The 24093-nt window shown below is 39.0% G+C and overlaps 1 protein-coding gene across 2 annotated transcripts in view; it reads right to left on the bottom strand.

Moving 5' to 3' along the window:
* slc6a9 (solute carrier family 6 member 9) overlaps window positions 1-24093 on the bottom strand; it is a 70615-nt gene that overhangs the window by 9190 nt on the left and 37332 nt on the right. For both annotated transcript variants that reach the window (XM_026312714.1, XM_026312713.1), the window contains 7 exons: window positions 12054-12210; window positions 9178-9309; window positions 8370-8646; window positions 6412-6544; window positions 5814-5948; window positions 5605-5708; window positions 1652-1889 (listed from right to left, as the gene is read on the bottom strand). In XM_026312714.1, coding sequence (XP_026168499.1) covers window positions 1652-1889; window positions 5605-5708; window positions 5814-5948; window positions 6412-6544; window positions 8370-8646; window positions 9178-9309; window positions 12054-12210 — 1176 coding nt within the window. The remainder of the gene's footprint in view (window positions 1-1651; window positions 1890-5604; window positions 5709-5813; window positions 5949-6411; window positions 6545-8369; window positions 8647-9177; window positions 9310-12053; window positions 12211-24093) is intronic.

The following is a 24093-nucleotide window of genomic DNA, read 5'->3' on the forward strand; positions in this document are numbered from 1 at the left end:
AGTGATGAAGTGGCAAGACTAATAATAACATCATTCTAAGTTAGAAAGTTTGAAAACTGAGATGGAAAAAAATTCCTGTTGTACATTAAATGTCCAGTGTAATACATTTTAAATGATAGTTTCAAAATAATATTGACACTGTCTACAACATTAGTCCTTCTGCACAACAAAACATTTCTGTTTGTTTCCTACAAATGCCAACTGTTTATTACATTTCAGCAAATGTTCTCAGTTGCACAGTCTTATGTTTCAGGACATTTAAGCATTATTTCTCTGTTCACTTCATCACATGCATGAAGTTTTTGCAGTTGTTAAATTGTGTCAAGCTCTTAACGGTTATGAATTCCACAGCTGCATAGATAGAGACATGTCAGAAACTATTCAGAAACATCCCACTGTTCTGCATACAACACACCAGAAGATTCTTCTCCCATTGGGGGACATCTACTGTGAGGTTCCACTGTCCATAGATTTGTTGAAACATTACTGTACATTTACTGTAACATAAAGTCCTGTATACATATTACAGAAAATATATGATTGTAAATTTAAGTGCACCATTTTCCTACTGAAAAAACAGCTACATTTTGAGAACCATGACTTTTGCAATGGTACTGGAACCTTTCATTTTCAGTGTCAGGGTTGACACTGTCATACAGGATTTACTTTTGCTAACAGGTTTGGGAGAGGTATATACTTTTACTGATGAACTATAGGTCTATGATAAATGGCTAACTATTTTTAAAAAATTATCTTTGAAAGTGATATTTTAAGAAAAAGCTAGTGGGAAAAACTGAAATATGTTCATCTTCTTTTAACATGTTACCATGATAATGTGGGCTAATTCACATTAAACTTAGAATCTTGACAATATCATTAGTTCTGGAGGAATTCGGACAAAAACCTTGGATGAAAATTTGACCTTAAGACAAAAAGTCAGTTGTTAACCAAAGTGATTACAATTAAAACTGAAGGGGATGTACCAAATTTCATGGCAATACATCCAACAGTCTTTGAGATATTTCACTCCTTTACATCATCCTTGAACAATGAACAATGAAAGTCTGTACAAAATGTTGTGGCAATCCATCATTGTCGTCCCTGGAGTCACACTTGAAATACACCAATGTACTTGACTTTCTCTGTGTGTCTTTTAACTTGACACTGAAGGACAACGAATGGATAAAAGGAATTTATGGATTTTTTGTTGGTGATGTGAACAGGTAAGGACTAGATTAAAAGAGCAAGCCAATTTTGCTACCATACGGCTTATAATGTGGAACATCATGCCTGTGCATTATACCTGAGCCTTACCTTAATCAGTGGTAAATGATACTTGGCCTAATAGTTAACTTGAGTGAGCTGTATGTAGTTAGATCAGAGCTGCAGATCTAAATCAGAACTAATCTTAAGTTCCTGATGCAGCATATTCTCTTCGTGTTCTCATTTTAAAAAGTTCATTAAGAAAAGAAAAGACAATGTCTTTGGTTTTGTGGTTACAAGTTACTCGTGTTTCTGTACAGCTTTTTCATCTCATCATGGAACATGCCACTAAATAAGAGGTCATAATGCTCCAAGGTCAGATTTTAAAAAAACATCACAAATGCAGAAAGAAAACACTTAATGCTGCATATACTTGTAGTGTACTCACCTGAGTCCCCAGTCCTAGAAGGATAAGCATGAAGAAGAAGAGCAGAGACCACAGTGGAGAAATGGGTAGCAGAGTGAGGGCTTCTGGGTAGGCCACAAATGCCAGCCCAGGGCCATGGTCAGCCACTTCTGACACAGGGACATTCAGGTGGTGTGCCATGAAGCCCAGGATGGAGAAAATGACAAAGCCGGCATAAACGCTGGTGGCACAGTTGGTTATACTGATGATGATGCTGTCTCTGTCGAAAAGACAAGGAAAACACATTGTGCAAAGAACTGATACAACATTACTTGATACAGTGGTAGAACCATAGATAAACAGTATAGCCTGTTTGTGTTCTCGGAAAGTAGCCTATGCTAAATTATACAATTTCAGAAAACAGAAGAAACATACATTTGGTAAAAGGGTTTGTTAATCCTGGATCCCTTTTCATGATGCATAACGTTAACATTTCTCAGAAAAGATTAAGTTGGAGCAGATTCGACCTGAAATGAGTCACTCTCTCTGAGTCAGGATGATTAGTGTCAAAATGTTTAGTCTGTTTGCACTGTTACAGACTAAATCAGTCTACTTCCCTTTTCTCTTGAAAGTTTGCTGTTTCAACTGCATGCTGCAGCACGATGCATGGAGAACACCGTTTCATTTTTATTCTCTTTGACTCAGACTTGGACTTTGACTTTGCTCAAATTTAACAAGGGAATTAGATGTTTGCACAGTGCTTAGTGTCCGCCCATTTCCTGATAGTTATCACAGAGGATGTCTTTGATGACTTTGATGCTGGTCCCTTTCCCACCTACTTCCAACCCACCAAATAGCCTCCTACTCTGTCCTACGCTGTCTGCATAGTTGCAGTACAGAGACCGACTCCACAGGGATCGAGCTGCAAAAGCTGATTAGGCCACTGTGCAGCTGCAGGTGCAGATAGCATACCTCAGGCTCCTGGTAGAGGAACATATTATATCTTCAGCCTTTCTCCTCACCCCCACCCCAACACCCTCCCTCTGTTAGAAAGTGTGGACAAGCTCAGGAGAATAAATGACATATTTTCGTCTCTTTATCCCCCTTCACCTTAACCCTCTCGGCTTATTGCTCGTTTGGTGTTCAGGCACAGTGTGACCAGCCTCTTGACACAAGTCCAAAAAACCATTACTGCTGTCCCTCCTCCTACCCTACCATACCTCACCTTCTCCTCCTTCTCTTTTAAGACCTGCAGCCTCAAAGTTAGCTCCTGACTATTTTACCCTCCTCCGTTCACTTTCTGCATCCCTCTTTAGCCCTGACTCATTAGGGGTTACCACGGACAGCACAACCTGAAATAACTCGCCTCTCCCTCTCACCAGTTGTCTTTTCCCTCTAGTGCACATTTTATTCTCTCCATATCGGCTCTTTTCCACCTTTTCTGTCCTTCTACTTCACTTCTCCCCCTCTCCTGCACTTCCACATCACATCACATCACATCACATCACATCACGCCCTCTGTCTATTTTCTCTGATTAGTGGAAATAATAAGATGCTGGTCTGTTGCTGAGACATTGCAGCAACCCAGTCTGATGCAGAATGAGCATGATCATATTCATACAGGCACAGGGAGTCAGACACTCCCACAGTAGCTGCTGCAACACAGCATTGCTTTTGCCTAAAATTAGATCAGAATTCATATAATTTTAATGTTGAAACTTCAGCTTAAAGTTTAGTGTGTAACTCACATTCATAACAAACAGTATTGGTGTCAGTAAACATGTTATGAATATATTTCTTCCTGACAACAGTATTAGTATTAGTATTAGTGCATACTAATACTATACTATACTAATGAAAAACTTTCATTATGTAGTAGCTGCAAGTAGGACAACTTGCCTGGCTTTTCTCAGATCACAAACATAAAAAAATAGATTTTTTTAACATATTAGCTGATCTTTTAAACTACTAGTTTTACATTTTCAGAACTATGATTAAGCACATTCTAGCTCAACATGAGATATCTATTACATACTGTAAGCATCTAATGGTGGGCCTCGCCACACTCAAAAATATCCTGAATAGTTCTGTCTTGTAAAGAAATGTAAATGTCTCGGACCACTAGCTACTGCAGAGAACTGTGACTCTAAAAGGGAAAATCATTGGCTCCTGTCTCTCAGGGGACACATTTTGGTCACAGTGTTACGACAAAGCCTTCAGAAGCGCGGGTGAACCTCCTACCGCTCATAGAGTTTTTTTACACTCCTGCCATATGGAAATAAGATATAGACGCGTCCGTGCCAGGTCCACCAGACTCCTCAACAGCTTTTTCCCCCAGGCTCTGCTTCTAAATGCTCTGCCCACTAATGCTACCACCAACTCCCACACAGACCCAAAGAATTGCCACAAAGGAAACTGTCACTTTAATAACTGTGAGATTATATGCAACTTGCCATAATTAAAAAGTTGTTCTTATACTGAACATAGACATAGCTATGCTAGATATGTAATTTTTATACCTTCAGATATATATTTGTTGATGTGTGGTTTTATTTGACACTGGGTTGTAGAGGAACAAAATTTCAGTCCACCATGTGTTTTGTGCAGATTTTAGAATGAAAATAAAGTTTCATGACTGACTATAGCCAGCAGCAGATTAGTTTAGCTTAGTATGGAAGCAGAAGGAAATGGCAGTGTCATGACCCATGACCTCGTGTGTCCCTCCACACCTAACTACAGCAACTCCATCATCCATTGGTATTTTTATCACCTTTAAACAGAGAGGCAGCAGCAGGATATTGTTGCTGACTTGCTTTACATATACCAAAAAGTTAAAGAAATGTGGAACCTAGCAAGAAGAAGCTTTAATCCAGAAAAATCCAAATGCTGCATGCAGTAGCATGCAGTAACTGTGCAAACAACATAAAGAAGACAAAAACTGGATTCAGACCACAGGTGTCAGGGAGTCCTGTATAAACACCAGTTATATTTTCCAGCATAAGATGTAGGCAGAAGACAGCAGGAAGCTAGTCTAAGTTTACTTAGAATAATGTTGTATAGTTCTGTTTTCTACTCTTGTACCTTCAAATATTCTAATGTTCGCTGAAATACTCACAGTCTATAGACTATTTGAAAAGGATTAAATAAAAGAAAAAGAAAAGAAGACGACACAATCTCCAAAAATGTGAATACCTCCCCGGATTTTTAAGTTTTACAATGTAGCTTTGGTTTTATTTAAGTTTACTGATGTACAATACTATTTGGAATGCTACAACGTTTTTTCTTATCATAACCACACAAAACAACATGAGTGTTAATGTTATAGTCATTAGATCTTTGATTCCTGAAAATATCCACCTTTATCTTTGATCAGAGCTTTGCATACTCTGACCATTCTCTGTGTTTTTCCAGGTATTTTGATCTCTCCCCAGGCTGTCTGCAGACATTGCCAGAGCTATTGTCCATTTGTTGGCTGCATGTTTCAAACCCTACAATCCAATTTGTTCCAGAGAAGGTCTATGGGATTGAGGTCGACTGACTGAAGAGGCCATATGATGATTGATAGCACACCGTATGTGCACAGCCTGTATTTCGGTGTGTTCTCGTGTGTTGTCTTGCTGCAGACAAAATTAGTGTCAATGGACTTGTACAGCATGATGCTGGAATGACAGCCATGCTGGTTGTGTACTGGATTTGTGGAGACCAGTACTGAATATTGCCCAGTTTTTGTTGATACTAATTACTGTGTCCACTTAGTATATGTAGCACTAGTCACACAGACTAGTGCTATGTATTTTGCTGTTCTTGTGGATTTTAATGTAAGAATTGTTTTTTTTTCAACACAAACTATAGAAATAAAACATAATGAAATATGTATTTGCAAATAACAATTGGAATGTAGGATTAAGATTATGTGAGGCTGATGTGTTGTCCTGTCATCTAATTTTGGACTTCCTTTAAGTCCGTTTTCTTTGGCTATTGCTTGAAGTACCAACCTGAAACAGTTGTTGTGGAACTTGTTATAGGAAGCCATGGTAATGAGACCACCCCAAGCACAGCCCAGGGAGTAGAAGATCTGTGATGCAGCATCTCCCCACACCTACAAAACAAACCCACATACAGTCAGTAGAACAAAAAAACAAAGTAAAAAATTATTCCTCTTTCTGATTTACCTATCCATCTGTCTGTTCAGGTAAGTGATTACCTTTGCATCAAGGACCTTCTGCCACTGTGGAGTCAGGTAATACTTGATGCCATTGATGGCTCCATCCAGGGTGATGCCACGGATGAAAAGGATGGTCAAAACCACATATGGGAATGTGGCTGTGAAGTACACAACCTAGGTACATACAGTGGTAGTCGTAAATGGTATTATACTTATACAGTGCTTTTCTACACTCAAGTGCACTCAAAGCACTTTTATACTATTTGTCCATTCATACACCAGTAGAACAGCCACCGGGGACAACCTGGGGTTCAGTGCAAGGACACTTTGACTTGTGGACCAGGGAAGACAAGGATCAAACCACCAACTCTCTGATTCATGGTTAACCTGATCTGCCTCCTGAGGCCACTGCCACCCCCCAGTGGTGAAGCTGAAAATTGGGTTTTTTTCATAACAAAGCATACTAAAATCACAAGCTTTTAAGTGCTCATATAAGTGTATTACTGTAAATAATGTGTATAGTGTATAGAGTGTATAGGTCTAATTTTAATATTTCTTCTGTTTGTCAGCACTCAAGCCTTAGTGTATGTAAATGTGTTCGTGTGTTCGTGTGTGTGTCTGTGTGTGTGAAGCTGACCTTTCCAGAGGATTTAACACCCTTGATAAGACAGAGAAAGACGACACACCAGGATACAGCCAGGCAGCCCAGGATAGGGAGACGGACCTCGCCAAAGTTCCCAATATCATCAGAAATGTTCAACACGTAATGTCTGAGAGAAAGAGAAATATTAACATATTTTGTTTTTCCAGGCTATAAAAGTTGTTGCTTTTTTTTTTCAAAGTAAAAACTAAAAGATCTCTCCAGGTTTACACTTTTACTACACATCTATGATACAATTTGGGCTCTAGGCTTTTATTTTGTCACTACTGGCAAAAGGTCTGGCTTTTCAAAAAGATTTGTCTTTGCAGTGTAAGTTTTACTTACAGTAGATACCAACAAATTCACAAGGCAATGATGTTTTACTGCAATGTAATCACTTTGTTGCATTGTTAGTAGCTTTTCAGTGTCCTTTATTGCTCCATTACAAACAAGCAATTAAGATGTGCCCCAACAATGTGGCTAATTGTCATAGCTCTCGTAATGTGGTAGGGAATAATTAGAATTAGTTCTTATTGCACGAGCAACTGAGCTGTGAGGGTCTCAGTGCTATAACTGCCCAAAATACTTATCAAAGTTATGTCAAACACAGACCCCTGAAACCAGAAAATAAGCTGCTGGAGGACAGATTTGCTTAATATCCTTCTTGTTTGTTCCATGTTGGATCTGAACAATATTCAAGTGGTGTTATACTAGAGTATATGAAAGCTTCAACCTGCAGCCAATTAAATTCTTAAAGCCAGCTGTACGCAGCAGAATCTGAAATGCAGGGCAATTGCACACGATGATCCACTGTGGGCACCTTGATTCAGTCATGTGCAAACAATACCAGATTGCTCTGAAATGACCACAGCAACTCCTGTGCTCCTGGCACATTAAACACAGAAGCTCTGTGTTCTCCTGGTGGAGCTGTGACAGCCAGAGAAGGTTCAAAGGAAAAAAAATCTTTAGACAATTACAGATGTCTCATTTATATCCTCTTTCTTGCTCACTTCTCCCATAGAGCTAATCATCCATTCAATCCCCATCAACCAGATGTGTAATGTGATGGAGAGGATAATTGATCACAGCACCTCACTGATTTACGTTTCATATCATCAAACTCTTTTCACATAGTGCAGCTGCACCTTTATTAAGGTAAAAAGCAGGTGGACTTGGACCTGGGCTCAATAACCTTAGATCTTAACTAGAACTTAATGCTGATAGTTCAGGCTCCACTGATGAAAGGAGCTCACTGAATTGTTCCAAACACTGAATAATAACAGGGGATAACTTCCTGACTGTTACCGCTTATGACCCTATCCCACACTGCTCACAGGCTGCCACACTTCCAGCCAAGTCTAGTCTAAATATCTAAATGCTTTCCACAATCATAGGGTATTCCTGAGCAAGCTCATTTTACAAGTGCGAGTCAATTTGGACCTCTTCGTCAAAACAAACTGTAAAATAGCAATCCTTCCATGATTTTCTTCATGAGGATGATTTCTAAACTGGGCAACATTGGTAACAGGCATGTTATGAATTACTACATCCATTGAAAAACAACTTCAACTTAAGATTATCATACTTTTAATAATTTCCTGAAGTGTTGGTTTGAGTTTAGATACTAAAAAGTTGGGAATTTTGCAGTTGATATTCTGCACATATCAAACCAAAAAATATTCAAAAAATAAAATAGTTCAATGTTATTTGTAAAGTTGAAAATATAATATTTTCACTTAGTTTTACTTAATGGTATTGCATTTCCTAAATTAATATTATTACTCTTTTATTTTACTTACTTTTAACTGTAATGTCAAATTGGAAATGGAGCTAAAGTCATCAATCCACATTGCACTAAAGTATGTCCTCAGCCACTGATGAACAAAACGCCTCTGATCCACTTCTTAGGTTGCATTGTGAATTGTTTGTCACCAGGATTCACTTCCTGTACTTACTTCCAGTACTCCTCACTTGGGCTGGTCCTCTTGGTGCGGTTCACTACCTCGGACACCCCTGCTACCAGGCTGGTCGTAGCATTAGCCAGGCTGGCGTTGAGTTGGTGGCCACTGCCTACCACTCCGCTGCAGTCGGCCGTGTTCCAAGGGTTATTGCAGTAGGTCCATGGAAGCAGGTTTGTCATGGACATGAAAAAGTAGTAGAATGCAATGCAGATAACCACGTTGTAATAGATCCCAATGTAGGTGGACACCACCATCATGCCATAGCCCACGCCTGGAGGAGGAGAGAGACAGGATGGAGGAAAGGATTATAATTTTGATGTGAAGCAAATAACAGGTTTCCCACTACTAACCTACAGTCTGTTTTATGTCTTCTGTTTTATTGTATAGCTATATGTATAGGTCACGATAATCAAAAAGGTTTGCAGACAAACAAGCATTAGGTGGTTGGATAATCCCTCACTGTCCTGTCACTAACACATCTAATTTGGTCATACAGTGGCTGAATGTAGTCAGCCTTGTTTTTTTTTGTGGGAAAGCAAGTGATGACTGATAATCATATCCATGAAAGACTTCCTAATGAGCTCACCTCACACTTCAATTTGTTATAATGCAGTTAATCTTTACATAGTCAGAGCTCTATTGCTCAAAACCACTGTGCCACGTATACAAACACACTCACCTTAATCTCGTAGGGTATGACTTTTTGTCACAATATTAAAGTTGAGTTCTCATAACACATCATTTTACAGACAGCAAGAAGAGCAGAGACACAAATATGCACATGCATAGACACACAACTAACCTTTGAACATTGGGCTGATCTTCCAAACTCCCAGACACCCCAGGCTGGCAAATTGACCAAATGATAGCTCAAGAAAGAAGAGAGGAATGCCACAGAACACCAACATGATAAAATATGGTAGCATGAAGGCACCTGCAGGGAAGAAGAACAGGACAGAAACTCAGTCATTGTCATGATTTGCAATTAATGAGAAGTAGAAATTGTACATGAATTTGTGTGCAAGTGTGGAAGTGCTATTTGCTGTTATATCCTTTTCAACCTTTGTGTTAGTCCAGACAAAAAAATTTAAGCCTAGCAGGCACATACAATATCAGTTCCCTCCTATACTGCTGTCTGAAGGAGATAATAACTACTTTACAGCTAAATGAGCACAATGAAGTCAGGAAATGTGGAGGTGCCGGATCCATTAGCACCAACAGAATAAGAGCTGTCAGACCTGACAGGGTGGGAATGTTAAAAGTCCTATAAATATATGTTTTCCAAGCACACAATACAGCAGTACCACATGTAAGCAAGACAAATACACTACATGTTATACACATGTAATAATGATGTATAATCGTTAGGATGTATATATAACGATGTATATATATATATATATATATATATATATATTGTTACTATGCTGTATAGTGGGTGATCATACCACTTACATAGAAAATATCAAGCATATAGCAATCCAAAAAAAAAAAAAAACTGCAAAGAAAAACAAGTTAAATCCATAAACCTCATCTGTTTTAATAACCTCCCCTCAGTGAGCAGAGAGGTCACTGAATGTGCAGCTGAGTCTGTTCAGTGGTGCAGCAACTCTGTGTTGGGGCACAGTGGACAAGAATCCAGACAGTGAACTTAAGGGAACGTCTGGTGTGTATGTGCATGCGTCAGTGTGTGTTTTTATATGACTGTCAACATGTAAACTAGGCTGCCACAACCAGCTGAGACTGAACAATACCAAAACCTCATCACTGTGTGTGACATGCTGGTAAAGCTCAGCTCTCCTGTTTGCTCTATACTATCTTCAGCTGTGTGGGAGCGAACATATGGCCTACATATACTTATTCCATGTATGGTAATGCAGGTCTTTTACATGTATTACCACTCCAAATATTTGCAGTGTAAACTAAAGTTGCAGTTGTGAGTGAAGCCAAGGAAAGGTCTGAATCACCTTGACTGAAGCGACTTACTTTCACTATGCGTTGGAACTTTTCTAGGACTTTTTCTACGCAGGATAAAATGGTATTTAGGAAACATTTTAGTCCATTGAATCTAGAGAATTTAAGACACATTGGAGTAGAGGGCAGAAAGACTCCAAAATAAGCTGACAAAGCTTGAATATATTTTATTCTCATGATATTAATGGTTGAAAACAGTGGCTGCGTAGTGAACAAAGCACAACAACAGCAGCTGAATTCTATGTTTACATTTTGACAGCATTCACAGCTCAATAAACAATAACACACTTAACCAAATCTAGGCTTCATACTTATTATACACTTTGTATTGCAAGAATAAAGAGTGAACTGTTTTATGGAAGAAGTAGACTGCTCCATTGATTAGGATTGAAGGACACCTGTTTCATCCTACAGCCAATAATAATCAGCTTTGAGTTAAAAACATATGAATATGGATTATGGTCAACACATTGGACCCATGGAAAGATGTCAGTTAGGACAATTTTAAATTATATACACAAAAGACATCAGATTACTAAATATTATGTTAATAAGCTGCACTAAATGAACAAAAGTCAGGCTTTCCAGCACCAGAATGCTGGTTCACTTTTAATCAGGAATCATCACTGGGTAACCTAGGGCACTATTTTTAAAGCTCAATTAAACTGTTTCGCTCTTCCTGGCTTAGCATGAGTCACTCTGGTTAAAAACAGAGCTACTAATAAACCGAGTCTATCATACTGAATAACTACATAATGACTATTACAGATTCACTTTAATTGCTTGGGTTATTAATTCCCAGCAGGATTCCTGACTGTGTCGGGGATTTTACACCGACACCTCATCACTGCTACAGACTCTGTGATGATAACTGTGTGTTTTATAGTGCCATTGCAAACACTGTTTAATATTTACCAATAATATAAATAGACAGATATCAGGCATTAACTACTTTTCTCTTCCTCTCTCCTCTGTTTTAGCATCAGAAACAGTTGGACATTACTGTAACTTTTATACACAATATACACAATACATCATCAGACTTCCTACTTGTTTTGCTTTACCTTAATATTTAGAAATTATTTCTATGTTCCTACCAGTTCAGCAGCCAGTTTTGCTCTAAACAAATTTGTAATTTATGGTTCTCACACTGTCAAATCTGCTTCTGTCACATTTAAGCATTCATAGCTGAATAGGAAATACCCAGTCTACACAGAGCCAGGTAATAACCAGCTTCTGATGCTGTTTTATCCTGGATGGCCAGTATTACCTCTGGTCTCTCCTCTCTGTGGTCAGCTGTACTGTGTTTTAATGAAGCCCAGTTAACAATATTTTGACTGTTAAAATAAAAGTCAACATATTTTTGTGCCAGCAGCTGTGCGATATATCAGATTTGAAACAAGTGTTAACAAAAGGTCTTAATTCTAGCAAACTGTATGTAGTGTTTGCTATGTTAGTAACTTTGTGCTCATAGATCTTTGATTAGATGTGAAACCCAGTGTAACAAAATATAAATATTTATCTAGTGCAGGAGCAGTTATTTATCTAGTGCATTGTTCACTTCCTGAATATTGTTTTATGCACTGTCCCGTTCTTCAAATGTATTTTAAAGCAGCTTCATGTACCTGGTGTGTCTTTGGACAACAATAACAAATGACATATAAACCAAAACAAATGAGCTCGACTCTATATTGTAATGCATACCTCCTCCATTCCTGTAGCAGAGATAGGGAAACCTCCAGACATTGCCCAGGCCCACAGCATAGCCCACGCTGGTGAGGACAAACTCAATCTGGTTGCCCCAGTTCCCTCTTCGAGAGTTTTCATCCTTCTTCACTGGCTCGCCTGGAACTGCTCCGTTCTACAACAAAGACAGAGTGAGAGACAGAGGTGACTTCAGGTGACAAGCTGGCGAGTGTGCCACTGAGATAGTGCCGCTGCAGCAAGTCCTACGCCTGCACTGGGCACATGGTTTTACCAGCCTAAATCTGAAATGGACAGAGAGACAGAGAGGATTTTGTTGCTCTGAGGTCACTAAGTGTTATTCTCATCATTATCATGCAAAGCTGTTAAATAGTCTTGTAGAGTTGAATTACTCATGTGCCAAGATTCCACTCAAAGTTATTGAGTATTTTCTTTAAAATACTGGCTCCTGTAAGTCTAACATAAGGTGGGTGCACTGGAGCAGACGGGATGTAAAGTGAAATCAGCGCCTCAAGAACAGCCCATAAGCATTTGGCCGTGTTGTCCTGATTTCCAGCTTATCCTCTCCTCCCTTCCTCCCTCCATCACTCCATCTGCTGGCATCAGATGGTCCCTTTCTCTTGACCTCCTCAGTAACCTCAGCTCTGTCTGTCTGGCTGGCTGTGTGTGGCTGCACATGAAGACAGTCGTGCTCTTGCAGAAAACTAAATACAACTATTTTAGACCATTTTTACACAGGTACTTATAAAACACAACATAGTGAAGTTTTTCCTGAAGCTTGTCACCTTAAAATGCAGAATTTTGAGATTATTTTTTCCTTTTTACAGTGTACAGTGTTTTAAGGGAGTTAATCATTATATTTATATAAATAGGCTTGACCAATCCCTTAAATATTAAACTGAGCTTTAATTTTGATGTGTTTAATTACCAGTCTCAAAAGTGTGGAAAAGAAGGCAAAATATGCTATTAAATATATATTTTGATTTTTCCAGTATAATATAGTTTATGTTTTTGATATTTGAATTTTCTTGCAGATAATCACAGACTGTAAGGGTTGTGGTTTTCTTTAATGTTTTAAAATGTACATCCAGCAGGTCTGGTGCACGTTTCTGTAAATGTATGTTTTCTAATCCCAGGCAGTCTGGACATAGTTGGATGTATGCAATAATAATAAAACTTCACTCATTTATTCATTTATGCTGCCTGTGTTATCTTTGGTTAGCAGAGCTGGTGTTTCATAGGCTCAGTGAATGAATGGCCTCATATTTTCAATAGGAAAGGCTTTGAATTTGACAAAATGTGAATACCGGTCATAAAAGCAGTTTTCGTCTTTCCAGCAAACTGTTAATTCTCAAACAACTTTCTGTGTACTGACAACTTCGCCAAAAGACAAAACGGCTTTAAGAACATGCCTTAAAATATTAGAGTTCAGCTGACGGTAATAGGATTTGTTTACAGAGCTGTTTGTGAACAAGCTATTGCAACACAGTTTATAAAAGCAGCAATATTTCTGTTTTATAAAACACAGGACACCAACTCCTGGGGATAGGATTCTGCACAGACACAAACCAGGCACTAGAGAAGAACACACACTGCTTCCAACACAGAGTGAGACATCTTGTTCATCAGCAAAAAAAAAAAAAAAAAAAAAAAAAAAAAAGTCAACAGCATCAACCACAACAGCTACAAACAACATCAACATTTTGTCCCCATGGTGCCATAGTTTAACTTTGAGGCAGTGCCAAGCATGACTAATGAGAGAAAGAGAAAATCTGCAAAACAGCAACAACCACACAAAACAAGCAGCTGCCATAGTTTCCCCAAAACTCAGTAGTTTGTCTTTGAGTCTGGCTGTGCTTGCATGTTAGGAGGTTCAAATAAAGAGCATTTCTCCAGCATCCTTGACCTTTCATTGTGCACAACTGAAGGCTGCAGGTGGGACAAACAGGAAGATCAACAAACACAAGTGTTGTTGGAGTTCAGTGTGGGGAGATGCTCATAGCAAACCCACGGTCACAGTGGTGTGTGAGGAGAAACCCCATGTGGTGAGCCCACCATCGCAGCGGGACGGACATTACAACATCTCCGTCTTTAGTTGACTTTGGAAGTAGACACTGAGACAGTGTGCAGCTGTGTGTGCTCTTGCTGCACGTGTTGTATATCTGACTTCCCTATCATCAACCAGGTGTGACCCCTCAGAAGATGCACAACACACATGCGCATTCATAAACACACATGTTGACAGTTTGGCTCAGGTCTGCTACTTGACAAACAGAGCAGGAAAGAAAACACTGAGAATAGCAATGACCTCTGGATCTTTGGTGTCCACTCTCTAAAAAAAATCAACCTGACATTATGAAACAGACACACTGTCGGATGTATGGAGTTCATATTCAATATGAAATTGAGTGAATGCAAAAAAGTGGTAAGTCAAAAAGCAGCTGAAGTTATAAAGGCCTTTATGTTCTCATTCCCTGAAGTATTTCCAATAGAGATGCAGGTACACTAAAAACAGTTTCATTAATGTCAGTACATTGGGTAACTTTCAAAGTTACCCTATTTCATTTAAAAATAAAGGCCAGATATTTGATTTGTATTCAATATTAGCAGATGTGAGTTAGAAAACAAGATCAATAGATTATGCTAAATATCAATAGACAAAGAGCAAACAGTAAAATCTCCTTAGCACAAAGACTGGAAACATGGCAAACAGCTAGGCTCTGTCTGAATGTAACAAAATCCAATTACAATACACTAGCATCTCTAAAATTTCCTAATTAGGAAGTATGTCTCATTTGTTTAATTAGCACAAAAATGTGTAAAAAAAAAAAAAAAAAAGTGTAAAGACAACACACTGTGGTGTCGGGCAGGGTTATGTGCCAGGCTATTTCTTGGCAAAGTTTCTTGGAAACTCCACCATTTGCTTGGCAACCTCACAGTGTTAACAGGACTCCAGGAAGTTACTTGGCCTGACCAAGACATAGTCCAGCACGTAATGCCGTGAAAACACTTTAACGTGTTGTTTTTATACTCTGGGTTTTGTATGGATTAAACAAACAAGAAGTGTGTGGAGTTAGACTTTTTTCCCTTTGGACAGAGCTGGGATAGCTGTTTCTAGTCTTCGTGCTACACTAAGCTGGCTGTAGAGTTTCATATTTACCATTTAGACGCTGCAGTTGGCCAGTTGGAGTATATATTAAAGATCAAGGGCATTTCTCTAGGCTTACCTAAATTATGTCTTAAAAAAGGTACTATAGGCACATGTAATCCTCCATGAACAACACCCTCAGTCAACCAGAGAGGAGCACATCCATTTCTTCTGACATGAAAAGCTCTTGTGTTATTATGGTTGATCCTCCAGCTACAGGTAGGCTCACAAGATCTCACATTCTCTGTAGTCTGTAGACAGGTTTTACAGTAACTGAATCTACTGGACAGAAGAAGTGGACAAATAGCCACAGTAGAAATCAGAGGAGTATCAGCCTCATAAACACCATCTATTGACTGAACCCTCCGGGCAAAAGTTGAATCTTCTGTTTTTCATGACATCCCTCTGTCCCTTGATTGACCCTGACGTCTGCCTCCCTCCACCCAGGTGTTGTAGCCTGTGGTGTTGGCTCCCAGATGCCCTCTGGTCAGCCAGACATACAGACAGATACTCCTCTTTCCACATCCCTCCATTTCTCTGTCACATGGTTTTTTTGGAACCATCTGGGCTTTATATAAGACCACACATGCCCCCCACCCATCTATCTATCTATTAAGTTTGCAGCTTTCCTCTCTTTCCAAGATCTCTTTGAGTCAAAGCACTGACTTGGTTGAAACTTGTCTCTGTCTTTGCTGCTACTACGACTTCAGAAAGTGTTGACAAATTTAGAGCAAGATACATTGACTTTGATGACAGATTTATGAGGTAGGACTTGGGCTAATGTTTCATCAATATTACACATTTCTAACAAGATTCATTTTTTTAAATTATAGAAAATGGTCTGGTGTGGTGCCCACTGGCGGCTCCATCCTCACTTGGAAAAAGCTGCGAAAGACAGCAACCAAAAAATCCTACAAAACAGCAAGAGCATGACATTAACACGACTAAGTTGTTAACTGATCCTTGCAGCTGTGGCTGTGTTGACTGGAAGTGACATTAATGGGGCATATATGTCAACTACTGGTGTCAAATGACTATTTACGAACAAGCTACAACGTACTGGGGTGGAAAACGACTTGTGCAAGCAAGTAATGCAAGGTTTTTATTGACCCTTTTTGGAAACAACAAAAACACTTTTTAAACAACCTAATGCCACAGACTGTGTGCTATATCTCTCCCTAAAAGTCTCATTTCATAGAGATACATGCAACAAGGCACACAGCCTGTAGAATTCATCATCCAAACTACTAAAAATGCCATTTTGAATATATCAGAACATCTATCATCGACAAAATACATATGTGATGCTGTCATTTAAATGTCAGATGATGAAGTTTGAGAGAAACATTGGTGTTCAAATTGGTCATTTAATTTGTTTTGCTGTTTTCAAAGAAATAACTGATTACTGCTCTGCTTCATCACAAAATAAATAAATACGGATGGTAGGCAAATATTTTATTTTATTTTTCATGCCCCAACTTTTCCTTAGGCTGAAGTATTGTCTAAATCAAGCTTTGTTCCTGGTTGGTTTCTGATTAGCAGCGATCCCATTTTCATCTTCTGCGCCTACTGCTACATTCACCACTACAAAATATTCTTGCTGGCAGCAGTACAGCAGACTTCTGAAACTATAATCATAACAGGTTGCAGTCCAACAGTCTGTCAAACAGCCGCTGAGAAAATAAGAGTCCCTAACTCTTCTCTCTGCTAAGCTCTTCTTGAAAAGCCTGCCTGTCGGTGCCAAAATCTGAACGCAAAGGGAAATGCTGATCTGCGTTGTGCCGTCTCAGGCTGGAAGTGACATAAGGTTGGATCAGTGCTATTGAGTCAAAGAATGCATCATTCTACAAAGGCCTGCAGGTGTGAAGAGAACTGATGTTCTCTTGTGCAGCACTTAAAAACTACTGCGTACTTTCCTTTGAGCTAAGTTCTCAGATCCTAATGACTCTGATGAAGCTGCTCACTGACAACAAACACTGTTGTACTACCCTGTCAAAATGTTAAAATAAGTCAGCCACTGCTAAAGAACGCAAGCATACGTTATTCCTGAAAAAAAAATTCCATTCCCACTCTGTCCACGTTCAATATTGTTTAGTATAATGACCATACATCAGCTGTCCCTACTGCAGATGAAAGTTACACTGTTATATCACATTGCATCTAAACACTTTGACCATGTAGCAGTGTCACATTTATAAACACATAAACTAAATATTAGGGGAAAAAATGAAATCTAAAAATCTATGTTGCTGTTGCTGTTTCTCATCGTCCCTCCCCTCACAAAGAGCACCTCAGCTTTGTAGACACACACACACACACACACACACACACACACACACACACACACACGCACACACGCACACACACACACTCACACACTCACACACCACTGCAGCCAATACACACAATTTCACATATGAATTTCTATACACACACAAGACCATTCTGACAGACATCAGCACAAACCTTACAAACCAACTCGCCTGACAGCTTCGAGAGACACTGTTCACTGGAGTGTAACAAAAATTATTCACTATTTTATGGGAGCACACACACACACACACACACTTTAGCTTTGTGTCCCTTCCTTTGATGATCTCTGAGCTTAAGTATGTACACTATAAAAAAGGTGAGTGAGCTTTTTGCCTTGTATGCTCAGGTTACTACTTATTAATAGTGTTTTGCTTTGAATGTTCCATGCAGTTCCATTGCTCTCATGCACTTCATTAAGTTATCTCCTTAGCAAAAAAAGCAGGTCACAGCTCTTCATACAATTACAATAAGAAGGCAGGCAGCACAGTGCAGAACTCTGCAAAGGGCAGATAATCTCAGCTACAGAAGGTAATTTGTTAAGATCGTGCAACTGCTGACTGTGCGTGCCATTTTCTATCCGAATAATTTTATTTGGTGACACCTCCTGGTGTGCAGTGGCCTTTTACTGACATCTCACCACTTTCTCCCCCTCTCCTGACAAGCTGTCTCTATCTGCATATGCGCAACTCTCCCTCGGTGACAGTTCCAGTTGCTTTTTTTAAGCAGGAAAAAAAAATTATATCATTATATGAACATTTCGGGTAGCTATCCACTTGTACATGAAATATGCTTGAGTCGTAACATATATAGAAAAACTGGAAGAATTTAGCAAAAAATAAATAAATAAAAAAGCTATGTAATAAAGACTTGATTTCATACATACCTTAGACATTCCCACATACTGTATACACTGCCACACCTGATTTCCACAATTAATTACCCTGTTCTACATTTATCCTGTTCACAGCTTTCAGTCTCTCCTACTGAGCTGCTGTTACACTAGCTAATGTTATAGTTTTCACCACCAAGCTTGTTCTCAGCTCTGATTGTTCAGACATCCTGATAAACTTGTAAGGAACCTAAAGAATAATTGAATATTAGTGAATGTGTATTTTCACTAGTCAGAAAGGTAAGTGAAGATATCCCCAATAACATTTATACTAGTAGAAACTGTATTTGATGATGTTTTCAGCATAGTAGTTAAACTGAACCGCAAGACATGAGCTGTGCTGTTTCGACTTCAATTTGTAGACTGGCAGTGAAAAAATAACTTACATCAACAAAAGCTGAGAAGATTGTAATTATTTTCAGTATTAACACTTTTTTCTAAGCCAATGTTTTAGTTTTCAATTACGATTTTCAATGCCAAGTGCCATTTTTCACTGCCAAAGTTCAACTGTCACTGTCGTGGCTCCAAAAGACTAACTTTTTAACAAACAAATGTCACAGTGTGACATTGTAGTATTTCTCTCCCTAAAAAGTCGGTAAAGATTACAGGTAATGGGTTTGCAGGCAGTAATTGTCTGCTTTGGCTAATTCACCAAAAATAGGTGGATTAGAACATTTAAGAGAGGGAGAGAGAGAAGAATGAAAAGCCCAGTAAAAGCTTTTATTCTGCACTTGATTATATGGGGGACAATGGGTCGATGTAGTCAAGGGACATTTCATGATTTCCTGTCATGGTGCTCTGGCTAAATCAGCTACCAATATAAAGAAAGGTTAGTTATATTTAAAGACAGGAGCATTTAAGCTTTAACCAACAACCACTCTTGACATCTTTAATATCTTTGAATTTCTGCAAAACACCAGCAGAAAGTTTTGTTTTTTTTTTTCATTTTTGACATAGTTCCATGTTTTCACTTAAACACTTTCTCTCTCCTTATCCCTATTTCCAACCAGGTAATAAATAAACAAGTGTTTGTTTTGTCAGTGTGTACATGTGTTTCCTCCTCCTGTCTAGATGCAATGCTCATGGTTTCTGCAGCAGTGAGGTTTTTACAGAGAAGGACTGCTAGCCTGACACCCAAACTTTACTTGCAGCACCTGGTATTTTGAGGCAGTCTTCAGTTCAAGTACTAACTAGACCTGACCCTTATTGGCATGTGTGTGAAGGGTGGCATAAAAGGGAGAAGAAGAAACAGCTCACACCTGATCCACAACATGCAAACTTTTTGCACAAGCATGTGTACCCTCAAACAAACTGTGTTATATAAAGTGATAACCTGTGATATGAATGTGCTATGGTTAAAAGAGACCTTAATGAGCTGTGGTCACACGAACAAATTATTCTGGGTCAAAAATGTGACACTAGAATATGATGTTCACTTGGGATGGACCTGGATACAATGGGAATGAAGAAAGGGTTGAAAAATGGCAGGAAATGTCTTGTTAGGACAGGTTGGAGACATCTGTCCTAACACTAGAAATGGGAAGAGTCAAATCAGGGTGTATATATGGGTCTGGATGCAGTTCACATTACTGATCTCATCTTTATGAACATGGATCTTCTGCTTTAAGAAAACTGCTGATGGTGATGTAAGTAGAGATAAGAGAAGTGGTGAAATTATTTTATGTCTCAGCTGAAATAAAGATGTCAACTGTGTTTATTCTCTTTGCCAACTACAAGGTTGACCTTTAATGCAGTCAAAGACTCATTTGCATTTACACTGCTCACTATATACAGCAGTCCAATATTAATTCACCTCCACTGAATTTTAGTTGGTACAATACTGCCAAAGGTGAACAGGACCATGTTTTCTATGCCTGTAGAGAGTCATGAGAGCCTTATGACAACAAACAACAAATAAGGATGGAAACATGATATTCAACTTTCTCCTTCACATGATTGCTGCCTATTTACCACACCCCCAAGGTGCATCCACTGATTCATATCATGGCCTTGTCTTTTGTTTCCTGTTGCTCAATCTTCTTTTATATTTAAATCACAATCATGCATATACATGCAACCAGGAAGTGTGAAACCCTTTAAATGATCTTTACACAAGTCACACCTGATACTGTTACTGTATGTCCAGTAAACCAATTAGCTTAAAAAGGAACCCAAACCAAAGTGGTCTCTCCTCTGGGACAGGCACAAAAACCTGTTGTCATTTTGCAGACTTTCCCCAGCCAATTATCAGGGCTCAGTTATTCAGTGTGACACACGTAATCTCCCTTGCTCCACCTACACAGAGTTTAGCAAACATGTCTGACTGTGGAGACTGAATCCACTCGGCAGCTATGGGACAAAGAGCTCACCGGATCCCACCAAAAGCAGGCAGCTCAAAGCTTTCTTTATGAGTGGGCTCTGAGGTGAGAGTAATAGGCCTAAAGACAGTGTAGAGTGTAGCTTCTCAACCTGCTACCACTGGGGCCACATACCAACTGGTCCCACACTGGGCAGCGACTGAATGAATCCCCCTCCACGGTTGATTAAATGAGACTAATGTATAGAGTGTTAGGAGGAAAAGAGAAGAGGAAGAGGAGGAGAAGGATTTGAGCCCTGTCAGACCCCTAGCTTCTGGAGGGCACCCAGACGGTAGGGGTCATTGACAGGTTACATCACAGCACACACTAAGAAAGTTGATCACCATGTCAGGCATCTTCTGTTCACTCTAAAAGGTATTAGAGCGCTAATGCACTTGTTTTCTACTATGCATTCAAGTGCATCTGTTGGTGATGGTCACATCCATCCTCTGAAAATACGCATCCACAAGAACCAATTATGCATGTGAATGGACAAAGTGTATATTATGCTGTAATTATATTGTATTTATAATGTCTCTGTTTGATGCCATTTAGCAGCAGAAAATAAGAGTTGCAGAGTTTACATTTTGCAAAATATGAAATTTTGTGGGTCATTGAAAATCATCAGAAATCTGTTCTTCCAAAACTTTAAAATGTCACAGTCAGTTGGGCAGTTGGCATTTGTTTTACTGGGGATTTCAAATTCTATTTCCAATCTTAACACAACTTCTTCCATGAATTACAGGAGAGATTGTTTAAAAGTTTGTGTCATTGTCTCTGTGGCAAACCCCTAACCCATCATGGGGCCATTTGAAATAGGTGTTGTGTTTGAACATGTTCACCTGTGTATAAACTAGTTTATTTGCAGCATACTGAACCATTTAACACCTGAGACAAAGTTTTGAAGTTTGCACTCAAGGCAAAATACCAGATACATATTGCAGCTCTTTTCCACAGCTGAGGCCCTGTGCATACCTGGCATTAAAACAAACCCAAGCCCTTCCACAGCACTGATAACACATTGAGGTTTAATTGCCAAAATACTGTTCTTCAGTAAAAAAAAAAAAAAAGGAGTAGTCTGTACAATATGCAACAGAACTTAAAATCCTGTTCCTCCCTCGATTTTGCAGTATCATAACTCTCAACTCAGATTTGAACTTTTTTTATATTAAAAGTTTTACTTCTGGTGCCACCCAGTATGCAAATAACCAAACCAAAATTATTTTGTCTAGCTGTATGATTATGGACCAATTCAGTGTCCCTCTATTCACCAGTATCTCCCCACAGCTGTTCTGAGATATGTGAAATCTGATCTTGAAGCGGCACTTGGGATCTATTCTGACATCTGACTTGAACTGCAATTCCTTTCACCTGGATCTCGGCATAGCATCTACTGCAAGAATAAGACAGTGTTTGATGAGGTTGTCATCCAGTAAAGGAGGAAAAACAGTTCACATATTAGTCTGCCAGCATGTCACTTGTTAAATGGTCTTTGAGTTAAAACCAGCAACAAAACAATCATTAGTTATTGGTTATTGGATTGGTAAGAGAAATATCAGTAAAATGTGTACAAAACAGACCTGCAAGTCATTCAGATGGATCATTGCAAGGCCAGTTATTAATTGAAAAGCACAAATGCAAAGTAAACTTTTATAAGAGAAAAATCAACACTAACAAAAGCTCATACTGATGATAGGTCTACCACCACTTGATATAAATAAGAATTAATATGACATACTTCCATTAAATAATAGAACATTCGGCTCGACCATCACTTCATTGCCTCCACCAAACTAAAACCCTTAACTGCATCAACCACAACATACCTTGACATAATTTTCCATGGTAGAACTCTTGACACAAAAGCAGCATCAGCCTTTCAAATTGTTCCAATAGCCTGGTAACTAACCAACTTCTCTATTTCTGTGACACTTATAGCACTAAACCTACCAGACTGGAATCCCCAAATACCTTCCCCAGAGAGAGGAGGAGGGGGCTAGTTGTGTAGACGTCTTTGTAAAAATGAAAGATGGGGGGTAGGGCTAAGTAGGACCAAGAAGGGCTGAGTGGTGGGTGTGGTAGGGCAAAGGACAGAGGGTGGACATTTGACATAGTTGTGTGAGTTTCTACATGTGTATATGGCTGTGGACAGGTTTTTATGTTCATTTATGTGTTCTACATTTTCACATTTGTATGTAACTGTGCACCTCACAATCCAGCAGAGTGATAGGGCCAGAAAAATTTTTTTTTAATGGTTACAGAAAATCTATAATATTAAACAATTTTCTTTCTGTTTACATGACCTAAAGATAAAACCTGATGGAAAAACAGATTTCTTTATCAAATCGATGTGTAACTACACAGTAACTAGATCCATTTGTGCAACATCGAAAAAAGAAAACTATCACCAGGAAGTTTGTTCTGTTACCTATTGCAAACACCATAAACACTAGTAGCAACTATGCAACAATAACAAAAAGTAGCACTGTCAAGGGTGTCACTGTGGGTTATTTGTTAAAAAAAGATCATCCTAAATAAAATACCACCTCACTGCTGGGTATTGACTTAGAGCCACCTAAACTACAACTGCTTTCTTTAGTATTATTTTGTCATCTTTAGCAGTTCCAGCAGTCATTATTCAGGAGTCGTTCAGACATCTCCAAAAAAACAGCAACAGTGTATGTTACTGTCGCAAGTCCAGAGAAAGAGCTGGTGCTGGCGTGACAACAGAAGAATCTGAAGTTTGCGATTTAGGCGTTTTTCATTTATTTTCATTCATACATTGTTGACAAACAAGCTTTGAAATTGAATTCATTAAATACATTTGATATAAGATAATTATCATGGCAATTCCACAACTGTCACTAGTTTTGTGTCTGTGTATCATATGCAAGGTCCATGCAAATACCATGAATCTAACATTACCTATGTGGTATCCACAGAGGACTAATGTGATCTGACAGTCCCTTTAGCATCAGTTGATTATTTAGTGTTGGACACCAGCACCCTATTAAAGCCTTGTGAAGATTATCTCCCAGTTCAGAAATAAGCTGTTCTCTAATGAAACAATGGGATTACATGAATGTGAGTGGGCCAGAGAGATGGTAAGAGGCAAAGTGAAATCAAGACATATACTCAAAGGTCTTTAAGAGAAAGACAAAGTGACAGAAAGAAGAGTTAGAGACGGGCATGAGGAGCAGCGATGACTGATGTGTGCAGACAGGCAGGCGAAGCCGCTGCAGCCGCATGCACCCACTCCCACTCCTCCACCCCTTTACCCTCCCTCGCTTGTTCACTCATTTGCTTAATAAGTTCATTTATGCATAGGCCTTC

This window comes from Mastacembelus armatus, chromosome 17 (genome assembly GCF_900324485.2).
Source record: "Mastacembelus armatus chromosome 17, fMasArm1.2, whole genome shotgun sequence".
Taxonomy (NCBI): Eukaryota; Metazoa; Chordata; class Actinopteri; order Synbranchiformes; family Mastacembelidae; genus Mastacembelus; species Mastacembelus armatus.